Here is a 22,319-nt window from a genome sequence, read left to right on the forward strand (position 1 = left end):
TCGATGACCCGAACATGAAAGTTCATCCCATCATTAATCCTAACACACTAGTACACCCTAAAGACTCTAAAAATGGTCACAAAGTCAGACCATACCTGTACCAATTCGTTTTCACATTTTAATTTCAATTAAACACCTTTTTGATCATAACTTATGTTCCGGGAATCGAAATAACATGAATCCGGAGTCTAAAATTAATGTATTGATGAGAGGAACTCATCTAGACACTTTAATTTCACTTTTATATCAGTTGGGTTTACAGAAACAATCAAACAAACCGCTGTCCCAAATTAATCAAACCGAAAACATGAATTAACGAGCATTTCTACGCATACTATCAATAATACAATAGCATACAATCATCATACTATCATAATCATAATATCATATAAAACAGTAAAATTAAAGAAAAATCAAAAAGTTATGGTTAGGGTTTATACCCTAATCAAGAATTGAGAAGAAGAGGATGGAAGAACGCGAAAATAGCAACCCGGTTATGTAACAAGCCTTGAGAAATGATGAAGAATTGTATTCTTGATGTTGGTGGCTGAAAATGATGATGAATATGATGAAGAAGTCGGCCAAGGTGAGGGGAGAAGGAAAAGAGAGGAGTTTCTAGGTTTAGGTTTTTAGAAAGTGTTTAAATGAAATTACAAAAATCAAAAATGGGGAAAAAAATGAGCCTAACACTCCCTCCCCATGGAGTGTTCAGCCAAAAATGGTATGGGGGTGGTCCCCACTAGCCCAAAATGGTAAAAAGTTAATTAGATTGTGGCCTGAATGCCCGATCGAAGCCCAAAACGCGAAAACACCGCTACGCGATTAAATCTTCGGAGAGATAACAAATACGCGACGAATAAAATATATAAACATTATATATAATCATATGACATCAGAATATCATATTTAAAATAATTTGGATTTAAAAATCCCAAAAGTTTGACCGTTGGTTTGAAAACCGAAAAGATTCGCCCGATAGAAATTCACGACACGTAGAAACGTACAACTTTAAATATGAATACAAATATTCATATAACACATTATAATTAATATATTATTACAAAAATAACAATATAGGTCATAGAAATGACGTGACATGAATAACAATTAACGGGCGTTAAATAATAAACGGTAAAAGATAACGGAAAAAGTAGGGTCGTTACATAAAAGCTTGATGAGGAGAGGTGGGTGTTGTAATTGGGTAGAGATCTCTGGAGCTATCACATCGGAGAAGGAGACGACGCATCTGGTAATCCTTCACAGAAAAACCAAAAGGATCAAATTCAACAGAAACAGTATTATCGCGAGTAAATTGACGGACATATATAAGGTTTTTAACGATATTGGGAGTTACGAGTACATTGTTTAAGTGTAAGGGTCGATGGGCGGTAGGTAACAAGCTATGGCCGGTGTTGGTGACGGGAATCGTGTTCCCGTTGCCAACGGCTACTGATGGATATTTACAATGATTAAAAACATTACTAAGATTATTAATGCAGGAGGTAAGATGTGTGGATGCACCAGTATTCATGTGCCATCCGGCAGCCCCCTAATCCTGAAGAATCATTGCACTGAACGCATTAGGAAGTACAGTCTCTTGTGTTTGGGTCCGTGGGTCAACCGTGAAAGAACCAAGGGTGGTGGGATGGACAGTGGCTGAACCATAAGTATTGGGCTGTCCAGCATAAAATGCCTGCGGCCCAAGTGATATATTCGGCTGCTGAGATCCAGTAGTGGCGTTCGTAGGCCTGTTAAAGCCTGGTGGAGTGGGCAGAAGGCCTGCCTGAGCTAGTGGACGCATAGTAGTGCCCTGTCCATAGTAATTAAAATGTGCAGTAGGTGGATTGAAGGGAGCCCGATTAGCGGATTGGGCTAGCTCTTGCTGTTGGGCTGCTATAATTTGCAGCAACTAGGCTTGACTGACACTGTTGGGCCTGTTATTTCTTGGGTTGTTTGATCCAGAGTTGGGTCGCCTGGGGTTGCCCTGGTGAACATAGTGGCAGCGAGATTCAAATCGGCAAAACCCCTTCAAAATATTCATGCACAATTCATGTTGATTGGGCTGTGGTTGTGGCGGTGGTGTAACCACAAGAGCCGACGGATGAGATGGTGTGGGTGCCACATCAGTTGAGAGCCACTGTTTTCGAGTCAAGGATATTTCCTCCATTAAAAGCATAGATCTTGATGTATCTAAATCTGGAAAGGGCTGTCGATGGAGTATTATATGTTTAGCATGGAGGTACTTGTCATTCAACCCATTAACAGCGTGCATAACAAGATCATTATCTTCAAGCTTTGAACCGAGATTGAGGAGATGAGTGGCAATATGATCAATCTTTCGAAAGTATTCCTCCACAGTTTGATCACCAATTTTAAGGGCACGAAGCTCAGCGTTTAATTCCATAGTTTTAGAAAGTTTTTATCTTTGAAGATCTTTTCCAGGAAGGTCCAAGCTTCATGTGATGTGGAGGATTCTGAGTTGAGAACACGTTCGAGTAATGGTTCCGAGATCGTGTTGAAGATCCAAGTGAGAACAACGGCATCGGACTTAGCCCATTCTGGGTTTGCCTTTTCTTCATTGGTAGAAGTGCCTTTGATAAACTTTAGAACGTCAAAGCCCGCACAATGGGTGGTAAAAAGCTTTTGCCAATGAGCATAGTTAAGTTTTGTGAGGTCTAATTTAACAGGAATAAGATGAGAAATAGATGTTACTGTATAGATTTTGTCATATTCGGTTGGAGCCATGAAGGAGAAGAGAGGAGGCTGCAGTCGAATGGAGCTGCAGATGGAAAAAAAAAATATTTTAGGGTTTGTGGTGCCTGGCGATTGATACCATGATATAAAGTGAATATTGAATATTGCCAGTGTTTATTGTCGTGTCTAATACAAAGAGTGTTACATATAAATAGCAGAATGACCTACACAATGTAAAAGGGCTTGGCCCAATGGACTAGATGCATGGACTAACAAATATCACTAAATAATATGTCTAACAGTCTGTGATGTAGACTACACTGAAAATATTTATGCTTCTGAACAACATAAATCAACTAAGTGTTTTGTGTTGCTTCTGCACCTTCTGCTGGTTCTTCTTCGGTCTTCTGTTGGGTCAACATTCATTCATAATGTTGGCTATGAAGAACCTTTATACTTAACCTATCTTGAGCTAATAGTTATGGCAGCACACTTCTAATACTAAAGACCAGCGTACATCATTGTTGGTTACATATAATTAACCTATGATGGTTGTTAAACAACTTAGTGCTGGTGGTGGCTCTGTCATAATTAAATCCTTAATTTTGTAGGGGACTCAACATGTTACCTATGAAGTCTGTTAGTGCGGCTAATGACAAGTATAAAAACACGTTAGATGGTTATTTCCTTGGACATCGAGCAGTGTTTCCAATGGTTAAAAATTATGTGTTGAATGTTCGTAAAAATTACGGGATCGGAAGGTAATGATGAACGCGAAAGGGTTATTTTCCTTAAAATTAAATTCTGATTTGAGGCTCGTGGGTGTGTTAGAGAACAGTCCTTGAATAATCAAAAATATACCGATCATATTGAATAAATGGACAACAAATGTATCGTTGACGAAAGAGGACCTTATAAAGCTGCCAATGTGGGTTAAGTTGTATGACCTCCCGTTAGCATGGTTTAACGAAGAAGGGCGGAGCATTATTGTTTCTAATCTTGGAAGATCGATGATGTTTGACTCCTACACGAGCACTATGTGTATGGAAGCCTGGGGGAGACCAAACGTTGCTCGGGCTCTAATTGAAGTATCGACTAAATGGGATTTGAAGGAAAGTTTGTGGGCAGCGACCCCGTGTCGACAACCATATGGAAGGACGTAAACATGCACGGATGAGTAGTACACAATGGTTGTTGTCTAATTTTGTTTGAGAGTTTTTCTTTTGTATATCATTTTAACCACCTTAACGAAATCCCTTAAAACTGTTGATAGAAATATTAATGTATTTTTGTACGATCTGTTTTTCCTATCTTTATCTTTTTATTTTTCCTAGATTTTTAATGGTGACAGTAATAATTAACGAAAGTATTAAAGTTATGTGAGTTTAAGTATATATAATTAACTACTTGAATTTAATAAGTTGAATCTTGTTTTTTTATTAAATTTTATTTTGTTAATATCATTACGATTAAATTAAAATATTATTAAATATATTAACGAGAAAGAGAGTTTATCTCTTATTTAAAAATTTAATTAATATTTAAAAGGACTATAATAATCTTTTTATTTTCGGATTTTTCTCTCTATAAAAACAATGCATGGTAAAAAAAATTATATAAAGCACGGAGGTGGACTCCGCCTCTCCAATTCATTCATCCCTAAAATCTACGAATCATCAAATCATTAACCGCTACTTTCGATTTTCGATTGCTTCCGTTCATCATCATATCATCATACTCTTATATAATATAATTGCAGGTACTTTATAATTATAATAAGTTCATCTAATTTATTGTTTCGAGCAATAATTTTGATTTATCGCAATCCGATTCCACAGTTAGGTTTTGATTGAAAAACTTCTGTTTGTTTAATTTTTAGGGTTTCTGTTATATTTATATCTATTGTTCTGTTTTAATCGCTGTGTCATGCTTATACATGTATGCTATTGTATAATAACCGTGTTAGTAGTAAACTAGGGTTTGACTAATATATCTGATTTTACGTTTTATGTGTATTTATGTGTAGGTATATATATATAAATATATATATATATATATCTATATGTTGTATACTTGTATGTTACTCTGTATATATCATACATATGTGTATATATACACATCTTTATGTATATTTAAGTATGGTTGAAGGGGATTACTAGTACTTGCTATGCTGTTTATGTACTGTAATCATTCAATAAAGTGTTGTTATTGATTACCTGTTGTTGTTTGTATCAGTAAGGTTGCTTTAGGGTTTTAAATATGTGAACTACTTAAATATGTGATTGACTTGTTGAGTAAGGATTATAAGTAATTTGGGTGTTTGGTTGAGGGTATTAGGGGGTGGGGAAGGGGAATGGTAATGAATGACGGTGCTCGGTTTTCTGTAATCCGATTCTTCATTAACCTCCTACCTCTTGCTCCACCTGCATCCACTTTTTTCTTGATTAATCCTACATATGTATTCATGTGTTTCTTATTAAATACGAGGTCAAGGTTTGGGTTAATAGTCAACTGGTCAGTCTAAAGGTATCCCAATAAATTTGTCCTGTTTGACACAAAACTAACTTACCAATCAATATTAACTTAAAACTCGCCAAACTGTCCAAATATTGGGTCATGGGTCAAACTGCAACCGAAAGGTAACCCAATTAGTTTAACTTGCTTGACGCAGAATAAATCATGACAGCTGATAATAATGATGGTGTACGGGTTGGGTACTTTCTGTCTCTCAAACCATGCATGCTTTAGTATATTCTATGTTTGTATATAGTATATTCTATGCATGCTTTACTATAGTATATGGTGTACTTAAACATACAGTTTTGTTTTTCTGATGATTCTTATGACAATTGTATTAACTTTTCGTGCATCAGTTGCTTTCTGTTTGTGCTGACGTAGAGAAAATGACGCTGTCCCAAGCGAAAACTATGGAGTTGGATGAAGGATGGAGTTTCATGCAGAATGGGATAACAAAGCTGAAGAAAATTTTGGAAGGGCATCCCGAACAGTTCAGCTCAGAGGAATACATGATGCTTTACACGTATCTATCTATACTCACAAAAACATTTGCATCTTCTTATTTTGTTAAATTCTCACCATTTTTTGTTATTGCTTTTGACTTATTCTATCCTTTTTACTATTGTCAACAGGACAATCTATAACATGTGCACTCAAAAGCCTCCACATGACTATTCTCAACAACTGTATGACAAATACAAAGAAGCATTTGAAGAATATATTCGTTCCACGGTAACCTTCTTATATGAGATATAAGAGAAAATAGTATGTTATGTGTAACTAGGATTAATGGTTCAACTTATACTTTGTTCTAGTATGCAAATAATGTGAATTGCATCAGCTGTATCTGATTTCTTTTTTTTTTCTTCTTTTTTTTAAGGTTTTGCCATCATTGAGAGAGAAGCATGATGAGTTTTTGCTGCGGGAGCTTGTGAAGCGATGGGCGAATCATAAAATAATGGTTAGGTGGCTTTCTCGGTTTTTCCATTACCTTGATCGTTACTTTATCTCTCGAAGGTCCTTACCCGCTTTGAACGAAGTTGGTCTGACGTGCTTTCGCGATTCGGTTAGTATACATTAAATTTAAGCAATTCATTAAAGGTTTTAGTTTCTGTGTTGCTAATCAGAGCTTTTTTTCACACAGGTTTATGAGGAGACTAAGGGTAAAGCCAGAGATGCTGTTATTGCCCTTGTAAGCTTTTTTTTTTTTGTCTTTTGTTTAAGATTCTTGTTGTCTGCTATGTGATGTTGAAGTTAACATTGTCTATTATCCAGATTGATCAAGAGCGAGAAGGCGATCAGATTGACAGAGCATTATTGAAAAATGTTCTTGATATATATGTTGAGATCGGGATGGGACAAATGGATTATTATGTAAATGACTTTGAAAGTTTCATGCTTTCTGATACAGCTGCTTATTATTCCCGAAAAGCATCTAGCTGGATCGTGAATGATACTTGTCCTGATTATATGTTGAAGGTAAAAGTCCTTAAAAACTTAAGTGATGTTCTATCTTTAACGGGTAAATGGGTTAAGCTAATAATATAATTTAAAAAGAAATTTGTTTGGATGGGATGAACAGGTTGGAAAGCATCCCGGAGTGTACTTAAAATGAATAAAAATTTTATTTAGTTTATTTAATAAGAAGGTTAACATATTGTTGTAAATAATATATCCAACATATTGATTATTTTATTCATAATAATTTATAAGAAACGTATTGTATAGTTGTAACTGTTACTATTATCATATTATGTGTTTGTTTCATCTTGTTTGACTAACAATTATGACACAGGCTGAGGATTGTTTAAAAAGGGAGAAAGAGAGAGTCATAAACTATTTGCATTCAAGCAGTGATCCAAAGCTCATAGAGGTTAGTTTTTCATGATATATGTATGATGTTGCAATATCACATAATATAAGGATTTTTGGGTTAGGCCAACTCATCAGGTGTGATTTATACAATATATATTCATTACTCATTTTCGATTTTATATTAACAGTGTTCTTCAATTGAACATAATTTTTTTGTAATTGTTTACTTGTTTGATTATGGTTGATAAAATTTGTAGAGAATTGCTTGATTTTTCCATTTATGGCTATGGCAAAAAGTATACAAATGCAGTAATCAGTTTTTTATGCTATGTATATTCACCTTTTTCTATTTTGTTTCTACAGAACGTTCAAAATGAATTGTTGGTTGCATATAGTAGTCAACTACTAGAGAAAGAGCATTCTGGATGTCGTACTTTACTTCGAGATGATAAGGTTAGTTTGGTTTCTTGCATCTTGGATTGCATATCAATTATCGAGTAATATTTTACTTAACTGAAATATCTTATTTACTAAACAAACAGGTGGATGATCTTACTAGAATGTATAGACTCTTCAGCAAAATCCCTAAAGGATTGGATCCCGTTTCTAATATGTTCAAACAGGTAATACTTTGCTCATTTGAATTATTCTACTCTAAGCTCATTGTTACATTGCTGACACTTTGATTATCCTTTTGGGCCCCAGCATGTTACTGCTGAAGGAATGACTTTAGTCCAACAGGCTGAGGACGCTGCAAGTAGCAAGGTAATGTTTAGTGTTCTAAAGTTTTAAATGGGTTGAATGCTACCTAAAGTGCAAGTGAATATATAAGACATATATCATGTTAAATTGTTTTATTCAAAACCAGATTATGCATGACTTAGTCTAATGTGTATAAACATATCTGACATATTAATTGACAAACATGCTTATGTGATCACACACTTTTCTTACTTCTATGCTTGCAAAGTCCAGTTTGTTTTATTGAATTTGCCTAATGGTCAAGTCTGGGGTTTTTTGCAGACTGAGAATGTTGGTGGTGGTCCTCAGGAGCAGATTTTTGTCCGGAAAGTAATAGAATTGCATGACAAGTTCATGAAATATGTTACTGACTGCTTCTCAAATCACACACTGTTTCACAAGGTTAGTTTAGTTTTTTTATTGTCTAGTTGTTTCTGTATTATATAAACCAATACTTACCTTATTATTCTTTTCTTTCTTAGGCTCTGAAAGAGGCCTTCGAGGTTTTCTGCAATAAATTGGTAGCTGGTAGCACAAGTGCAGAGCTGTTGGCTTCGTATTGTGACAATATTCTCAAAAAGGGTGGTAGCGAAAAGTTGAGTGATGAAGCTATTGAGGAAACGTTGGATAAGGTATATATATTTGTAATATGCTAACATTTGTTTTTGTTAATGGGCATGTATTCATCAATGTATTCACTCTGGTGACGTGTCTTTTTTGCAGGTGGTTAAGCTTCTTGCTTACATCAGCGATAAAGACCTGTTTGCAGAGTTCTACAGGTGTGTGTAAATTAGTTTATAAAAACATTCAGTATTGTTGTAGACCAGTATCTTAAAGGAATTCGTCTCATCTGTTTGTAGGAAAAAACTTTCGCGACGTTTACTTTTCGATAAGAGTGCTAACGATGAACATGAGAGGGTAATTTTGTCAAAGTTAAAGCAGCAATGTGGTGGACAGTTCACATCAAAGATGGAGGGCATGGTAATTAATTTAAAGATTAAGATTCATATATTTATGAATGAGTGCATTTGGGGTGATTTTGTCAAATGAGTAAAATAGTAGTTAACTGAAAGAGTAATGGGACCAATTGATTCAAAGTAATTTTTTACTAACCTTTCTAATAATATAGATTTGATGACATTACTTTTGTAAGTATAGAGTAATAGAGTAATGCTAGATGATTGTAAGCTTCTTATGAATCCTCTTAATTGGCACAAGAATCTATGATCCAACAAATGTCACTTGACCCGTTTCATCATCTAGTTCACATGATTGTTTATGTTCTGTGTTGACTTACTTTGGATTGTGGTCATAGGTGACGGATTTGACGTTGGCAAAGGATAACCAGACTCAGTTCAGTGAGTACCTTTCTAATAATCCTAATGTCAACCCTGGGATCGACTTGACAGTCACTGTTTTGACTACGGGCTTCTGGCCCACTTATAAATCCTATGATCTTTGCCTACCTCAAGAAATGGTATGCTCTGCTTTTTTACTCTAGATTGAAACATATACTGATGATGTATGTGTAGTATTTATTATTTATTATTCACTGTTGTTTGAATTTTAGGTAAAAGGCGTTGAAGTTTTTAAGGAGTTTTATCAGACCATAACCAAGCACAGAAAGCTCACTTGGATCTACTCCTTAGGGACATGCAATGTGAATGGAAAATTTGATCAAAAAACCATTGAGCTGATTCTGGGAACTTATCAGGTAATACTAAAGCCAATAACTGAAAATTGGGACTGGACCAGACCAGACCAAAACTTGGTTCTGTAATGTTTTTAACTATCTGCCCTTTGATTTGGTTCCGTTTTGTTTCCACTATAATCATGTTTTGATGCTTCTGTTCTTGATCATTTTTTTTTTGGGGTTCAGGCTGCTGTGCTGTTGTTGTTTAATGGTTCAGAGAGATTAAGCTATTCAGATATCAAGCAACAGTTAAATCTTGCTGATGAGGATTTGGTTCGGTTACTCCAATCGCTATCATGTGCCAAGTACAAGATTCTCACCAAGGAGCCAGTCTCAAAAACTGTGTCAGACACTGATTACTTCCAGTTCAACTCAAAGTTCACCGATAGGATGAGGAGGATTAGAGTATGCGTCCCACCTAAAATCCTTCTATGTTTTTTTATATTCACATGATAGTTTTTAAGCTATTTAATTTTTGTATGTTTTGATGACTTTTTTTTCTTAAACCAATCAGATTCCTTTGCCACCTGTGGACGAGAGGAAAAAGGTTGTGGAAGATGTTGACAAGGATCGGAGATACGCTATTGATGCTTCTATTGTCCGTATTATGAAGTCCCGAAAAGTTCTTAATCATCAACAGCTAGTCACTGAGTGTGTGGAGCAGCTAGGTCGCATGTTCAAGGTTTGTCATTCATTCCTTGTATATATATTATAATTGTGTTGAATGGTCCCAAATTTTTCCTATGAAAATGGATATAGTCTTCTTCATAAGTATAATATTAAAAATTTTGGACATTGACTGTAACTAATACTCTGTTTTTGTAATCGTAAGTAACATTACGTTTTTCTTATCTATACAAACTTGAAAATTGCATGCAATGCAACTCAACCTACCCAGGGTTATTTGACTCATACGATAGATGGACGCATTTTAACCCAAACCTCTTTTGACTAGTTGCTCAACCCACATTTTGCACATGGGACGTGATGGTCGAGATATATTTTCAAAACACACAACTCTAGTAATGTTTTAATACTAAAAGAGATGTGACATTTCGCACATAGGATGGATAATTTTTGCACAACAAAACTCTATTAATGTTTTGTAATTGATACATAAACAATGTACATGCTTTACGCCAAGGTTAGGACCAAAGGTGAATTCCCTGAAACTGAATATATATATATATATATATATATATATATATATATATATATATATATATATATATATATATATATATATATATATATATATATATTGCAAAATGTAAACAGTACATTAGTTGACAGGTGGTGTTTTAATTATTTAGTCAAACTTTGACTATGGGTTACTAATGGTGTTATCTATTGGTATGCAGCCTGATTTTAAGGCAATCAAGAAGAGGATCGAGGATCTGATCACACGTGAGTACTTGGAAAGAGACAAGGAGAACCCTCAGCTCTTCAGATATTTGGCATAATCTAAAAAAGCAACCGGGAGCGCTATTATTAGTATTGGAAATCACATTTTGGTGTGAAGGAGTACAGAAACTACTATAAACTTTTGTATTTTCTTGTTGCTATTGAAACATGTTCTTTTCCCCCACTTTGGATCACTCACTTTAAATAGCAACCGTTATCCTAGATTTTGTGCAGTGGACGTATTGAAAATAATAATTAAGTATGACTTTAAAAATTATCTAATCCTTTAGTGGGTTGAATCTATATCTCATTTGAACCATTGCCTGTGCATTTAAAATTAACCATAAAATGGTGCCATTTGAGATTGTTATGGGTTTGGTACTTTTATTGGAACAATCAACAGCTTAACATGAAAACTTTCAATCAACAGCTTAACATGAAAACTTTCTTTTTGCACTCTTCCAAGATCCCCAATTTTTTTAGAAAAAACATTTTATCGACTTTCGATGAAACCCCTCTGTTTGCTTAAAGTAAACAAGGCTGATGATTGCATTTGTTTGGTGTTTCTAGGGACGCTAAAAGTAATCGCCTTTTTAGTAAACGGTCACGGAACTTGGCTAGGCCGTGCATCTAAGTAAAAAATAATCGCCTTTTTTCAGTAACCTGAAAAGGAAAAAAAAATATATACTATAGTTACTTGTTTGCGTAAGCAGAGTTGCGCTTGAGTTTTTTAATAATGCTTAATATAGGCAAGCAGACAGCAAGCTTTGCTTCCGATAGATTTTACCAGCTGAGCTAAGTGCAAGCCATTTGTTAGGCTAGAAAAATGTTCTAGAATGTTACAACCATAACTCATAACTCGTCTAACTTCAAGGCTGTGAGTTCGAGTTTTGTCATGGATTATTTAATGAGTGTAATTACCGGCCGAATGCGGGGTATGGGAATGCTATAACAATCTTGACTTTTATTTCAGTATTGCGAACTTATTTTGTATAACATCCAGTGATAATGGATATAATATAATCAATGGACCCATAAAAGTTATCTTGGGTTATTTCTAGAAAAAAGTTTTATGAAACTTAATAATTGTTACTTGTGGAAAAGTTTGTTTTTTATTTTATTGTATTTAATTTTTTTTTTTTTTTTGACCGGAGGTCCTCACGGAAGCAAGGAGTAGAGATGGATGACTTTCTTTTCCTGTGGCTGGATAATTTTCTCAACTAAACGACTTCTCTTCTAGTCTAAGGTAGAGGAAAGTTTGTCTACACCTCCTCTCTCTCATACCTCGCATATGCGAGATTGGGTTGAATGTGAGCACGTGACACATGATCCATTGTTTTATGTCCTACTTCTTAGTTCATGTTTTCCTACTCGGGCCGGCCGTACTTCCTTTGACTACTCCAGAGATATAGTGGAAACATTTTAAGACAACCCTAGGAGAATAAAAGGTTTGTAACTATCCACTTTTAGAGTGATGGCAGATTTAAGTAAGTCCCTGAAAGCCCCCGCATCACAGCATGCTCTTATACAATTCCAAAGCATTCTTTTTATAAGCGGACTAACTACTGGATACAAGATAGGGTATACTTATTCTAAGCCTAAGGGTGCCACGACAACCTTTATCAAGTCTGAACGATTGTTGACCACCAGATCTGAGGTAATTTATCAGCTAGAGCAGAAGTGGACGAACAACACCTTTCCTTGCATTAGCGTCAGTTTTTCCACATCCACGAACACTTCATGGAGAGAGCAAGTATAAATAATAGCTTTAGGCTTTCGAGCCTATCCGATTGTTAACAAATAAACTTGCTGTGAGCATATGTTCATTTGACTAACGTGAAACAAAGCTTTTAAAAGCAACATTTACCGATATCATTTTCTCATACACACACATGTTCCATGGTCCATATTGTGGACCTCTCTTTTATACAATTGATAAATATATCGATACATATCTCATCATCATTCAGGCATTTCCTATCAATCATCTGAACCAAATAAAGATAAAAAAAAAAAAAAAAAATCAGTATAAGTTTGCAAGCATAAGAACATACAAAGGGAAAATTACGAAAAAATTGGCGAACTTTGACAAATGCTCTATATAGGCACAATGAATTCTTCATTTATACGATAAAAGGAAGACATAATTACGCAGATAGTCCTTGTGGAAAGATCTCAACTTTATGTTAAGTTTAGGTACTATATCCGCAAATTACGCGTATAGCCCCTGTGGAAAGATCTTAATTACGCGGATGAATTCTTCCTTCGAAATTACGTTAAGTTTAGGGACTATATCTGCAAATTAGAGTAAACCACAGGGACCATTTGCGTAATTATGTCTAAACGGAAAAATACTTCAATGTTGATCATAAAAAGGTTTACACAAAATGGAAAGATCTCAACTTTATTCTAGCATCGGTTTCTTTTAATAAAAAACTTGTGTTACCAATTTTGCGTACACAAAAATATCAATGATAATTAACAAAGCTAAATTCTTTAACTTCAAAGAAAGTTGCACTAAATAGTTACCTGTAAAACCTTCTTCAACGCTAGATTAAGCATTCACTTAACGGTTTCTGCCACTGCCTAACGTAATCTTTGCTCAACGATACCATTATATACAGAACACTATCAACTGCAAACAAAACCAAATGTCAATTAGGACATATTATAAAGTTTTCTCCTACAAAAAAAAATAGTAATAAATAAACTTACAATTACATTATGTGCAGTTTACGTACCTCGAAGACAAACTTGACGTCAACACTTTGAAAATGACAATCAAGAAAACAAATTAAAAACTCATGAAACAATCTTTGTTTCAAAACTATCCTCACTAAAACGAACAATAATCTGATCTAAAATCTTTAATTTGCAACGTTTATTTGATCAGTGTGGATCTTGGCTCCTTATTTGTATCAAAGTAATGCAGTTACTGTACAGTTGTACAAAAGGTTCGTATGCAAAATCCCCAGTATATCCTCTCCCCAGATGATCAAATTAACCGAAATCATCTACTAATTACTTCCATTGCGACCCGTACGAGTTGTAACAACCCTTCGATGTTTTGAAAGTGGAAATCGAGAGCTGGTTTAACTATTTCCTGTAGTGAACCCGAGGCAGCAAAAGCAACCTGAGATCTTCTATGAGCTTCCATTGCAAAGTTGACATCTTGCGCCTAAAAATATCACGGGTCAGGTCAGGTTGGGTTGACCCGTTACTCGTTATGTCCAACTCTTAACTTTACAGAATAATAATAATGTATTGAAATGATTATGAAAAGCTCTATCATTGACTACTGTACTTACAGCAAGATTTAAGTGGTTTTTAAGTGTGCACTTACAAAGTTAAGGATCCGCAAGAAGTTAGGTTTGTTACGAGCAGCAATTACATGGGTCCCACCAATTTGATGATCGTTAACACTCTTTGCAACGGCAGCTTTCTCAACAGCCAATGGGTTGTTCAAGTTATCGATATCAGAGGCAGATGAAGACGGAGACTCACCTACAAATTAAATCCAAAAATGATCACTAAGAAACAAGAAATTTAATAAAAAAATACAGTTTTTATATATTTTTACGAAAGTGGGATGCTTTTAATAACAATCTTTAAAATCAAGTCAACAAAGTAGAAATTGAAGTTTAGGGAAATGGCTTGATATTTATTACAACTTGCCAAAAAAAAAAAAAAAAAAAAAGACGAACTTACGTTTTTTCACCAAAAAAAAAAGAAAAGAAAAAAAGTAGTAACCAACATACCGGTGGGACCCGTTAAAGTTGTTTGTAGTTCTTGCCTATCCTTGGAGGCACTGGGATGTGCAGAATAAACAACTTTCAAATATGCCACCTCAGCTAATTTGTATGCCAGCGCTGCAGCTGCCATTTCTTTTGATTTCTCATATTCATGAGCAACGTACCTATTACCATTAAAAAAAAAATATTAATTTATTATTCTCAATAAATTCAAATTTAACGATGATCATATTAATGTTAATACTGCCACTTACTCGCAAAGTTTTGCAGTGCTACTATACAAGTCCGTTGACTGAAGTAGATCAGCATGTTTGCCACTCTCGGCATAGTTGGATTCTAATATCGAAGATCCGAAAAGAAACTTAAGGGCAGCTTGGAAATATAGCGAATTACTCTCGTTATTGGATCCAGAATTCTGCAAAAATTAGCCGAGTTACATCATAAATCACAAATACATAGATATGTTTACGATGTGGCTTTTGATGTTTAAAGTCGTAATAATTACTGAATCAGATGTTAGTGTATTTGGCATATTCCGATTACTATATGAAATTATGAATCATTTATTTAAAGATTACTAACTTATTAAAACAATTAAAAGTCGTATAATCATATTTGAAACATTAATTGTACGGGTCAACCCAATTTCACCCGAAGAAGCTTGGCCATATTGCCACTTCTAAAAATCACTCACAAAATGGAAGTTACTAATAATATTTATATACCTTAAGACGATCAGCCATGTGTTTAAGAGCTTTCGCCTCTTTTATAGCACTTGAAGCCTGAGATGACGATTCTCGTCTAAGCGGACTCGGTGTTCCTTTGTGAACGTTAGGTGTCGGATGTCTTACGCTTACCGACTGATTCCCGTTCTGATTTTCATCTTTCTTTTTCGGCTTCGTTTCTTTTGATCCATCACCAGTTTCAACATTACCAACTAACAAACCGTTTCCCGCATTTTCTTTTTGTGAAAAAGGTTGCGGAGGACGTGAAATGTCGTTTTGAACTTTACCCGAAGGCGGTAACGAGTGGGGTCTACCCTTTACTGCCACATCTTTCTTTGACAATCGTTTACCATCACTTTCAATTGACACATTTTGTGGTTTTTCGGAAGATTCTTTCTTTAAAGCCGAAACCTTTTCGCGCTTATCGGGATTATTAACAGACGGTTTATCTTGAGAACGATTTCGTCCCCGTTTTGACTTCTCTTCATTTACATTTATATGCTCAGATATCTTATGATTAGCCGCTTCCATATCGGACTTGTGACTTCGGTGTTTGTCTTTAGATCTCGACGAAGATGGTCCTTTCCCGCTTTTTTTCCTTTCCCCGTTATGGCCTTTAGCGAACGGTAACGATTCAAATTCAAGAGAAGGCACAGTTTCCGTTACATCTAAATCCTTTCTTCGATCTTTATTAGGATCTTGAGAATTGTCAGCACTTTCGTAGGTCCTTCTAGAAGACGTTAGCTTATCGGGATTTAAAATCCTTAACGGAGATGATGAAACTGATTCCACAGGAGACCCTTTTGATTCCCGATTTTCAGTTTTCGTTTTACGAGATCCAGAAACCTTAGAAGAACTCGAAGTGGCTGCTAACGAAGCCACATTTCTTCTAGAAGATTCTACAAGTCTGCCTTTTTCTTCCTCACGAGATTCGGGTACTTTAGCTTTTTTTCCCGTCCTCCGTCCATTTTCACTCGTTTCTTCTTTTTGAGCATCATCAAATTCACTAGATTTTCTCTTTTTCGCACCCTCACACTTTCCATTTTCAATTTTTGGATTTATACTAGAAACTTTTGAGAAAGATTTTGGATCATCATATTTACGAGGCTGGTCCTTTAAAGGGAAATCAGTAACGGAGCCGTTAACTGCCTTAACGATAGCTCCATCATGGTCAGAAACCCTATCTTTATCCTTCCCACGTTGACCATCCGTTTTGACTTTCTTCGAATCCCTAGAATAATCTTCACTAGTCTCTCTGCTGTTTCTAATCCTTACTTGAAGAGCGTCATTACCTGAGCAAGTGTAGACACCAACAAATTACACATTTAACACTTGATGAGAAAAATAACCTCAAAAGGAGTTCGGTACAAGTCAAATGATGGTAAGCTGATTTGACCGAGATGGGCCACCAAGCAACCAAAAGTTTCCTTTTTTAACGAAAAAGAAAGTGCCAAAAAAAATTAAATGTTTTTTATCATTACCAAAAAATTGAATGCATTCAACGTGTATGTTCTAGATTAACTCTTTTTACCCATTGGAAGAATCAAATATACCTTCATCTACAACGTTTTCACGCGATTTCTTCTTTGCTTTATGCTTAAATCTGTGTTTTTCTGCAATCATGCTGCTAGACTGTCCAGAATCTTGAAATTCTAATTCATTTACGCGAGGAGACTGGTTTAAACTTCTAGTTGTATGTGATGTTTGAAGGTTCTTTTTTGTAGAGTTAGATGACAAAGAGGGTCTCTCGAGCTTGGGTTCGTTCAATACGTCTTTCATTCCGTTTTTTTTCTTCGCACCAACTTGTTGACCAAAAGGTTGTTGGTGTCTTTGAGGGTCAACAGCCATTTCTCCTGTTTGAAAAGCACTCGGCTGAAAACCGTTCACGGCAGGAGCCGTGGGGCCCAGAAACTGGGTGGTCATAGCTTTTGTTGTTTCCTCCTGACTGATGCTGCACTTGTTCATTCCAGGCCTATTATATTTGACAATTAATTAGACCAGACCCAATCTCGTTTGACCCGTTCCTCTAAATTAAATATTATATTCGACACTTGTTCTCTTAGTTCTCATTTTTCATTTTCATAAAGTAGCGATAGTTATTTCGAAAATCAATAAAAAAGGGAAACAAATAAACTTATAATAAATTGTGAAAAAAGGAGAACTCACAGCCAATCAAGCATGCTACAGAGCCACTTTTCGGGAAGGCTGCCCGGATTGACACCTGGCGGAAGAAGCCTCCATTTTTCACATTTGTCACAACAAACCCAATCTTCATTGACTACTGCAGCAGCCACTGTTGCAGGAGCAGCATCAGGAACAGGCACACCGTTTCCCGTTGTAGGTGGGCCATGGCCCACAGATCCGGTTACCGCAAATCCCGAAGAAGATGGTTTTGGATCTTTCTTTCCATTTAGTCCATCTTTTGACAAACCACTACTTTGTAAAGTATAACCTTTTTCGGTAACTTTGTTGACCTTTGACTTGTTTTCAAGAGGCTTATCATCCAATGCCATGTCATCACCATCTTCAAGTTCGTCCCCAAAGAAATCTTTATACATTTCTCTCACCTTTCCATTATTGTTTTTTGGATCTTCAATTTTCAATTTATTATTGTTCTTATTTTTTATAGACGAATCGTTCTTTACACCAACTTTAGAGACCTCTGTACTTTGATAACCATTTTCCACACTTTTGCTTACTTTTGATTTCTTTTTACCTCCAGATGATGATGTCGTCAATTTTATGCCATCTTTTTCATCTTTCGGATCAGGCTTCTGCATTCGAGGCTTTACTCCAGATTTTGATACATCCGATTCAGATTTTGTAGGAAACGTTACGAACTTTTCATCAGGATTTACATTTACAACCAAACCCTCTTTTTTAACATCATGGGTCGAAACCGGATTTAAAGATGCTTCTTTTGGTACAAAAGCCGGTTCACTCTTCACGGCCGGAACTTCTTTAAAAGCCGGTTCAATTGAAGTGTTATATTTCTCGGTCTTTGGCTTCTTCGCAGATAAAACATCTCGGTCAACTTTAGAATTAGACTTTTTAACCTTGAAACTACTTTCTTGGCTTTGTTTATGCACGGACCCACAACTACTATCCTCCTTTTTATCTTTTTCAGTCAAGCACAAAAGATCATCTGGAAGGGGGGATAACAATAAACCTCCAAGAATTGGAAATGATGTCATCATCTGTAGAAGAATCAAAATGCATATTGTATCTTTAAGAAATTTTACATGATGAATAGAGGTAGAAGAACCTAAAAACGGGTTGTATTGATCTCCAATGTTTCCATTTAGACCTTTGAAAACTTATCCAAAACAAGTTAAAAGGGTCAAAAAGTTGCTCATGGTGTATTCAAAGTAGAGTATATTATTAAACCTATAAGATTAATTATTTACGGAGTATTATTTTTAAAAACAAGCGACGGTAGATGTTTGACATATTACTAGACAAACCCATCTTGTCACCTCTAGGGAAAAATATATGAACATATACACGTACATATACGCGTATATATATGTATATATATACATATATATCTATATATGTGTATACTTTGTGTATATTATGTGTATATATGTATATATATGTATGTGTATATATAATGGGCATTACAAACCTCAAGAATACTAGTGGGAGAATCATCATGAGGGCTGTTATGACAGAATTCATCGTTATTTACGGGACTAGCTTCCAATGAAGATGAAGGAGAGTCGTCAAGACCAAGTCCACTGTAAAGTTCGGCCTTTTTTCGAGTCGACAAGTTATCTGATCCAACTTTGATTCGAACCTTTAGCGACTTCGGGTCACATGCGTTAGCAAAGTTGTTTAAAGATTGTCCATTTGAAGTTAACCTATCACCAGCCTTAACAGATGACATGTGCATATCTTGTTTTAATTTACCATTCATTGATGGACCCACCATTGGTGCACCGCTACTCGAAACTGGTCCATGTCTTGTTGGTTGAGATGTACTTGACCCCGAGACCCGACCACCCTGTGTGCTAAGATAAATGAATATTGTGTGTGCAAAATGTAGCCCAAGTTCTCTTGTTGAAAATCACAATTTTGATGAAAATTTACATCATTCAATCAAATTGTGTTAATCATATGTTCATAGCATCTAAAAAACCTAATAGACGAACCACATTGCATCTCCTAATGGGTGTAAATCAGTATTATAAGGGGGGATACATAGTTCAGTTTAAAAGTTTTTAAAACACTACAAAAATGTATTAACAGCACTAACTTTCAAGATTATTACAAAATTCAAACGAAAATATAATAAATCTACAGTTATACAAAAAAAAAAAAAAATAAATAAAAGGTAGTACCTCTATTAGCAGAGCATTTGGGGATATGGATGCATTATTGGTATGAGGTTTGGGTGGCGTTTTTGGATGAGGACAAACAGGAGATCGCTGATAAGACGGCAAGAAAGAACCGTATCCCCCAAACTTTGCCCCTGTAAATATGTACAAATGCTAGAATCAGCATTCGAGAACTTCGGTTTTCGGAGTTATTAATGCTCCGCTATTTGTTTATTTGTTTAGCTTACCCAAATTTTCAGCTGAGACCCCCCCTTCAAAATCCTTCTGAAAATGTCCCAATACATCTTGAAGTTTCTCGTCCTTGAAAGATCAACCAACAAGATACATTAAAACAAAGAATTACACATTTTAATAGGATACAATGAGAACCAAATGCCATACAAGTTATTTGGTAAAAACATCCCGATATGTACATCATTTAATCAGATTAAACATGTTACTGTACATCAGAAGAAGAAGAATGCACCCCAACTATTACACTAAATAGCTATACAAACTTGAGAGATGATGCCAAGGAACCATAAGAATTTTTGTTAATGCGAAAAGAACAATGAAGGTTATAATATCTATGTATTATAATCTTTATCTATATCTATATCTATGTATGCATATGAATGCACCCCTATAGCATAATAACATTAATCTAATATATACACACATTTCATTCGCGACTTTTGAATTGTGTAAATACAATAGGTCAGGATTCAAACGCCAATCCAAATACTAACTGGTCTATAAATTCACACATTACAATCCGAAGCTATATACGATTAGAAAATATTTACTAAGTTTCCAATGATCTTCAGTAAAAGGAAGGTATAAACCAAAGGTACTAAGGTAGCAAACAATAATTCAAGTTGTTACATATAGATCTAACCATACAAAAATCATGAAAACTGCTTCAAAACAATGCCTATCAAGTATCAAGTATCAAGTATATATATTATAACAATTATTGAGTAACAGAATTCAGATGATGAATAATTGAAACAACATAAATATAGTAATTGAGATGAATTGTTCCTTACAAGATAAGAGAGAGCAACATCAGGATCAATTGTTGAATTATCATCATCATCTTCTTCATCATAATCATCATTCTTATAATGATTATGATTATTATAATTGTAATTATTATTATTATTACTGTTTTGAAAATAAGCCTCTCCTTCTTCAAGTTCAGCTTCTAAATTCATATTTCCACCTTCAACACCATACCTCAAACTTAACCCCTTCCTACCATCATCTCTATTCCCAACAGAAATCATCCAAAAAAAAACCCACAAAAAGGAAACAATCTAATACACTTTATATTTTCTTTATGAATTTTAATTTTTTTTTATCAAAAATTAAAAAAAGGAGAGAGAAAAAGCTAATATATCACAATCAACAAAAACTTGCAATGAAACTTAAAAAATCTCATCGACCCATTTTAGATAATCGAAAACCCACCAAAACCCATCAATGAATTAACCCGAAACATTAAGATCGGAAACAACGATAATTATCACCAAATAGAATAATTACAAAATATTAAAGAAATAATAATAAAAATAAAATTATAAAAATTATGAGCTCAGCTTCCGATCTACGTTGAAAATTGGTTAAAATTTGGTGACCTGATTGTGTTAAAAAAGATTGATGATCTTTTGTTAATTAATTAAGCTCAAATCGATGAGCGATGATGAAAGAAACAAAAACGGAGGAGACTCTGCTTTAGGTGTACAGCTGCCGCTTTTCTATTTTTTTATTTATTTATTTTTATTCATATTTACCACTTCCATTTTTTTATGTTTTGTTTGGAGTGATACAAGTTTATTTTATTTTATCTAAGTTTAGTTTCAAGAAAAATAGGATATAGTTACTATAAATAGATATAAAAACGTTCTATAATTACTCCATATCTATTTCTGATTTATGATAATACGAGGGTTTTTCGTCAGGAATAATCTAAGAAACTACTTTATGAATTTTAAGATATCAAGATCAAGATATTACTAACATTATTCAGTAATTAGTAATTACTATTAATATAAACACTTGATTTTCTACATTTGTTAAATTTAAACCAAATAAAATTTTTAGTAGTAATCTATTACTTCATCTGTTCCCAAAAAAGTATACAATTTATTGTTTTTATTTGTCCCAACAATATTGTGTTTTACTTTAAATAATCACAAAAAATCATTGAAGTTCCAATTAATTACTTTTATTATTGAAAATGTAGCATTAAATATGTCTAACTATTTCAATAATTACTCTTTAGAACAGTTTTATTTAATTAAAATATTCTATTTAAAGAATGACAAATTAAACAATTTAAACTCAACAAAAAGTGAAACCAGACAATTTTTGGGAGACGATGGGGAGTATTGTTAAATATGTGAGACGTTAAAAATATTTTTATATAATGGAGAAAAAGAAATAAGCAGTTTAAGAACATCATTATTACATTGAATTTTTTGTCACCTTTCTTTTTATTTTTATATATCTTTTTGTCTTTTACCTCATTAAATTGTTCATTTATTATAATAATGATTACCAAACACCTTATTGTCATTTAAAATCAAATTTATTCATAACATTTGAATAATTCAGATTATGAACAATTTAGTGATTCATCATTTTATTTTATCAA

At 34.5% G+C, this 22,319-nt stretch overlaps 2 protein-coding genes across 2 annotated transcripts; one reads left to right on the forward strand and one right to left on the reverse strand.

The window, feature by feature from the left end:
- The first annotated feature begins 4,313 nt into the window (after positions 1 to 4,313).
- LOC139875605 (cullin-1-like) lies at positions 4,314 to 11,141 on the forward strand. Its single transcript, XM_071862934.1, has 19 exons — positions 4,314 to 4,453; positions 5,568 to 5,734; positions 5,844 to 5,943; positions 6,092 to 6,277; positions 6,356 to 6,403; positions 6,487 to 6,690; positions 7,007 to 7,084; positions 7,390 to 7,479; positions 7,569 to 7,649; positions 7,732 to 7,791; positions 8,050 to 8,169; positions 8,250 to 8,399; positions 8,491 to 8,546; positions 8,628 to 8,748; positions 9,083 to 9,244; positions 9,338 to 9,481; positions 9,647 to 9,865; positions 9,975 to 10,142; positions 10,822 to 11,141. The coding sequence occupies exons 2-19, from the start codon at positions 5,598 to 5,600 to the stop codon at positions 10,921 to 10,923; spliced, it is 2,226 nt and encodes a 741-aa protein (XP_071719035.1). The 5' UTR covers positions 4,314 to 4,453; positions 5,568 to 5,597; the 3' UTR covers positions 10,924 to 11,141.
- Positions 11,142 to 12,700: 1,559 nt separating this feature from the next.
- Positions 12,701 to 21,368, reverse strand: LOC139886626 (cysteine-tryptophan domain-containing zinc finger protein 3). Its single transcript, XM_071870549.1, has 13 exons — positions 20,710 to 21,368; positions 19,909 to 19,981; positions 19,685 to 19,815; positions 18,970 to 19,347; positions 17,508 to 18,538; positions 16,895 to 17,313; positions 15,342 to 16,633; positions 14,871 to 15,031; positions 14,623 to 14,780; positions 14,208 to 14,368; positions 13,606 to 14,042; positions 13,394 to 13,499; positions 12,701 to 12,852 (listed from the first exon to the last, which is right to left on the reverse strand). The coding sequence occupies exons 1-11, from the start codon at positions 20,947 to 20,949 to the stop codon at positions 13,875 to 13,877; spliced, it is 4,212 nt and encodes a 1,403-aa protein (XP_071726650.1). The 5' UTR covers positions 20,950 to 21,368; the 3' UTR covers positions 12,701 to 12,852; positions 13,394 to 13,499; positions 13,606 to 13,874.
- Between the last annotated feature and the right edge of the window lie 951 nt (positions 21,369 to 22,319).

The sequence above is a fragment of the Rutidosis leptorrhynchoides genome, chromosome 1 (genome assembly GCF_046630445.1).
Source record: "Rutidosis leptorrhynchoides isolate AG116_Rl617_1_P2 chromosome 1, CSIRO_AGI_Rlap_v1, whole genome shotgun sequence".
In the NCBI taxonomy this organism is placed as follows: domain Eukaryota; kingdom Viridiplantae; phylum Streptophyta; class Magnoliopsida; order Asterales; family Asteraceae; genus Rutidosis; species Rutidosis leptorrhynchoides.

Bases quoted from the DNA above. Each gene is read 5' to 3' on its own strand.
- LOC139875605 (XM_071862934.1), top strand. From the start codon at position 5,598: ATGACGCTGTCCCAAGCGAAAACTATGGAGTTGGATGAAGGATGGAGT. The intron at 6,404-6,486 runs GTAAGCTTTTTT...TCTATTATCCAG, and splicing joins GAGATGCTGTTATTGCCCTT to ATTGATCAAGAGCGAGAAGG. The intron at 10,143-10,821 runs GTTTGTCATTCA...ATTGGTATGCAG, and splicing joins AGCTAGGTCGCATGTTCAAG to CCTGATTTTAAGGCAATCAA.
- LOC139886626 (XM_071870549.1), bottom strand. From the start codon at position 20,949: ATGATTTCTGTTGGGAATAGAGATGATGGTAGGAAGGGGTTAAGTTTG. The intron at 17,314-17,507 runs GTGAGTTCTCCT...CAAATATAATAG, and splicing joins TGTAGCATGCTTGATTGGCT to GCCTGGAATGAACAAGTGCA. The intron at 14,369-14,622 runs GTATGTTGGTTA...TTTAATTTGTAG, and splicing joins AACTTTAACGGGTCCCACCG to GTGAGTCTCCGTCTTCATCT.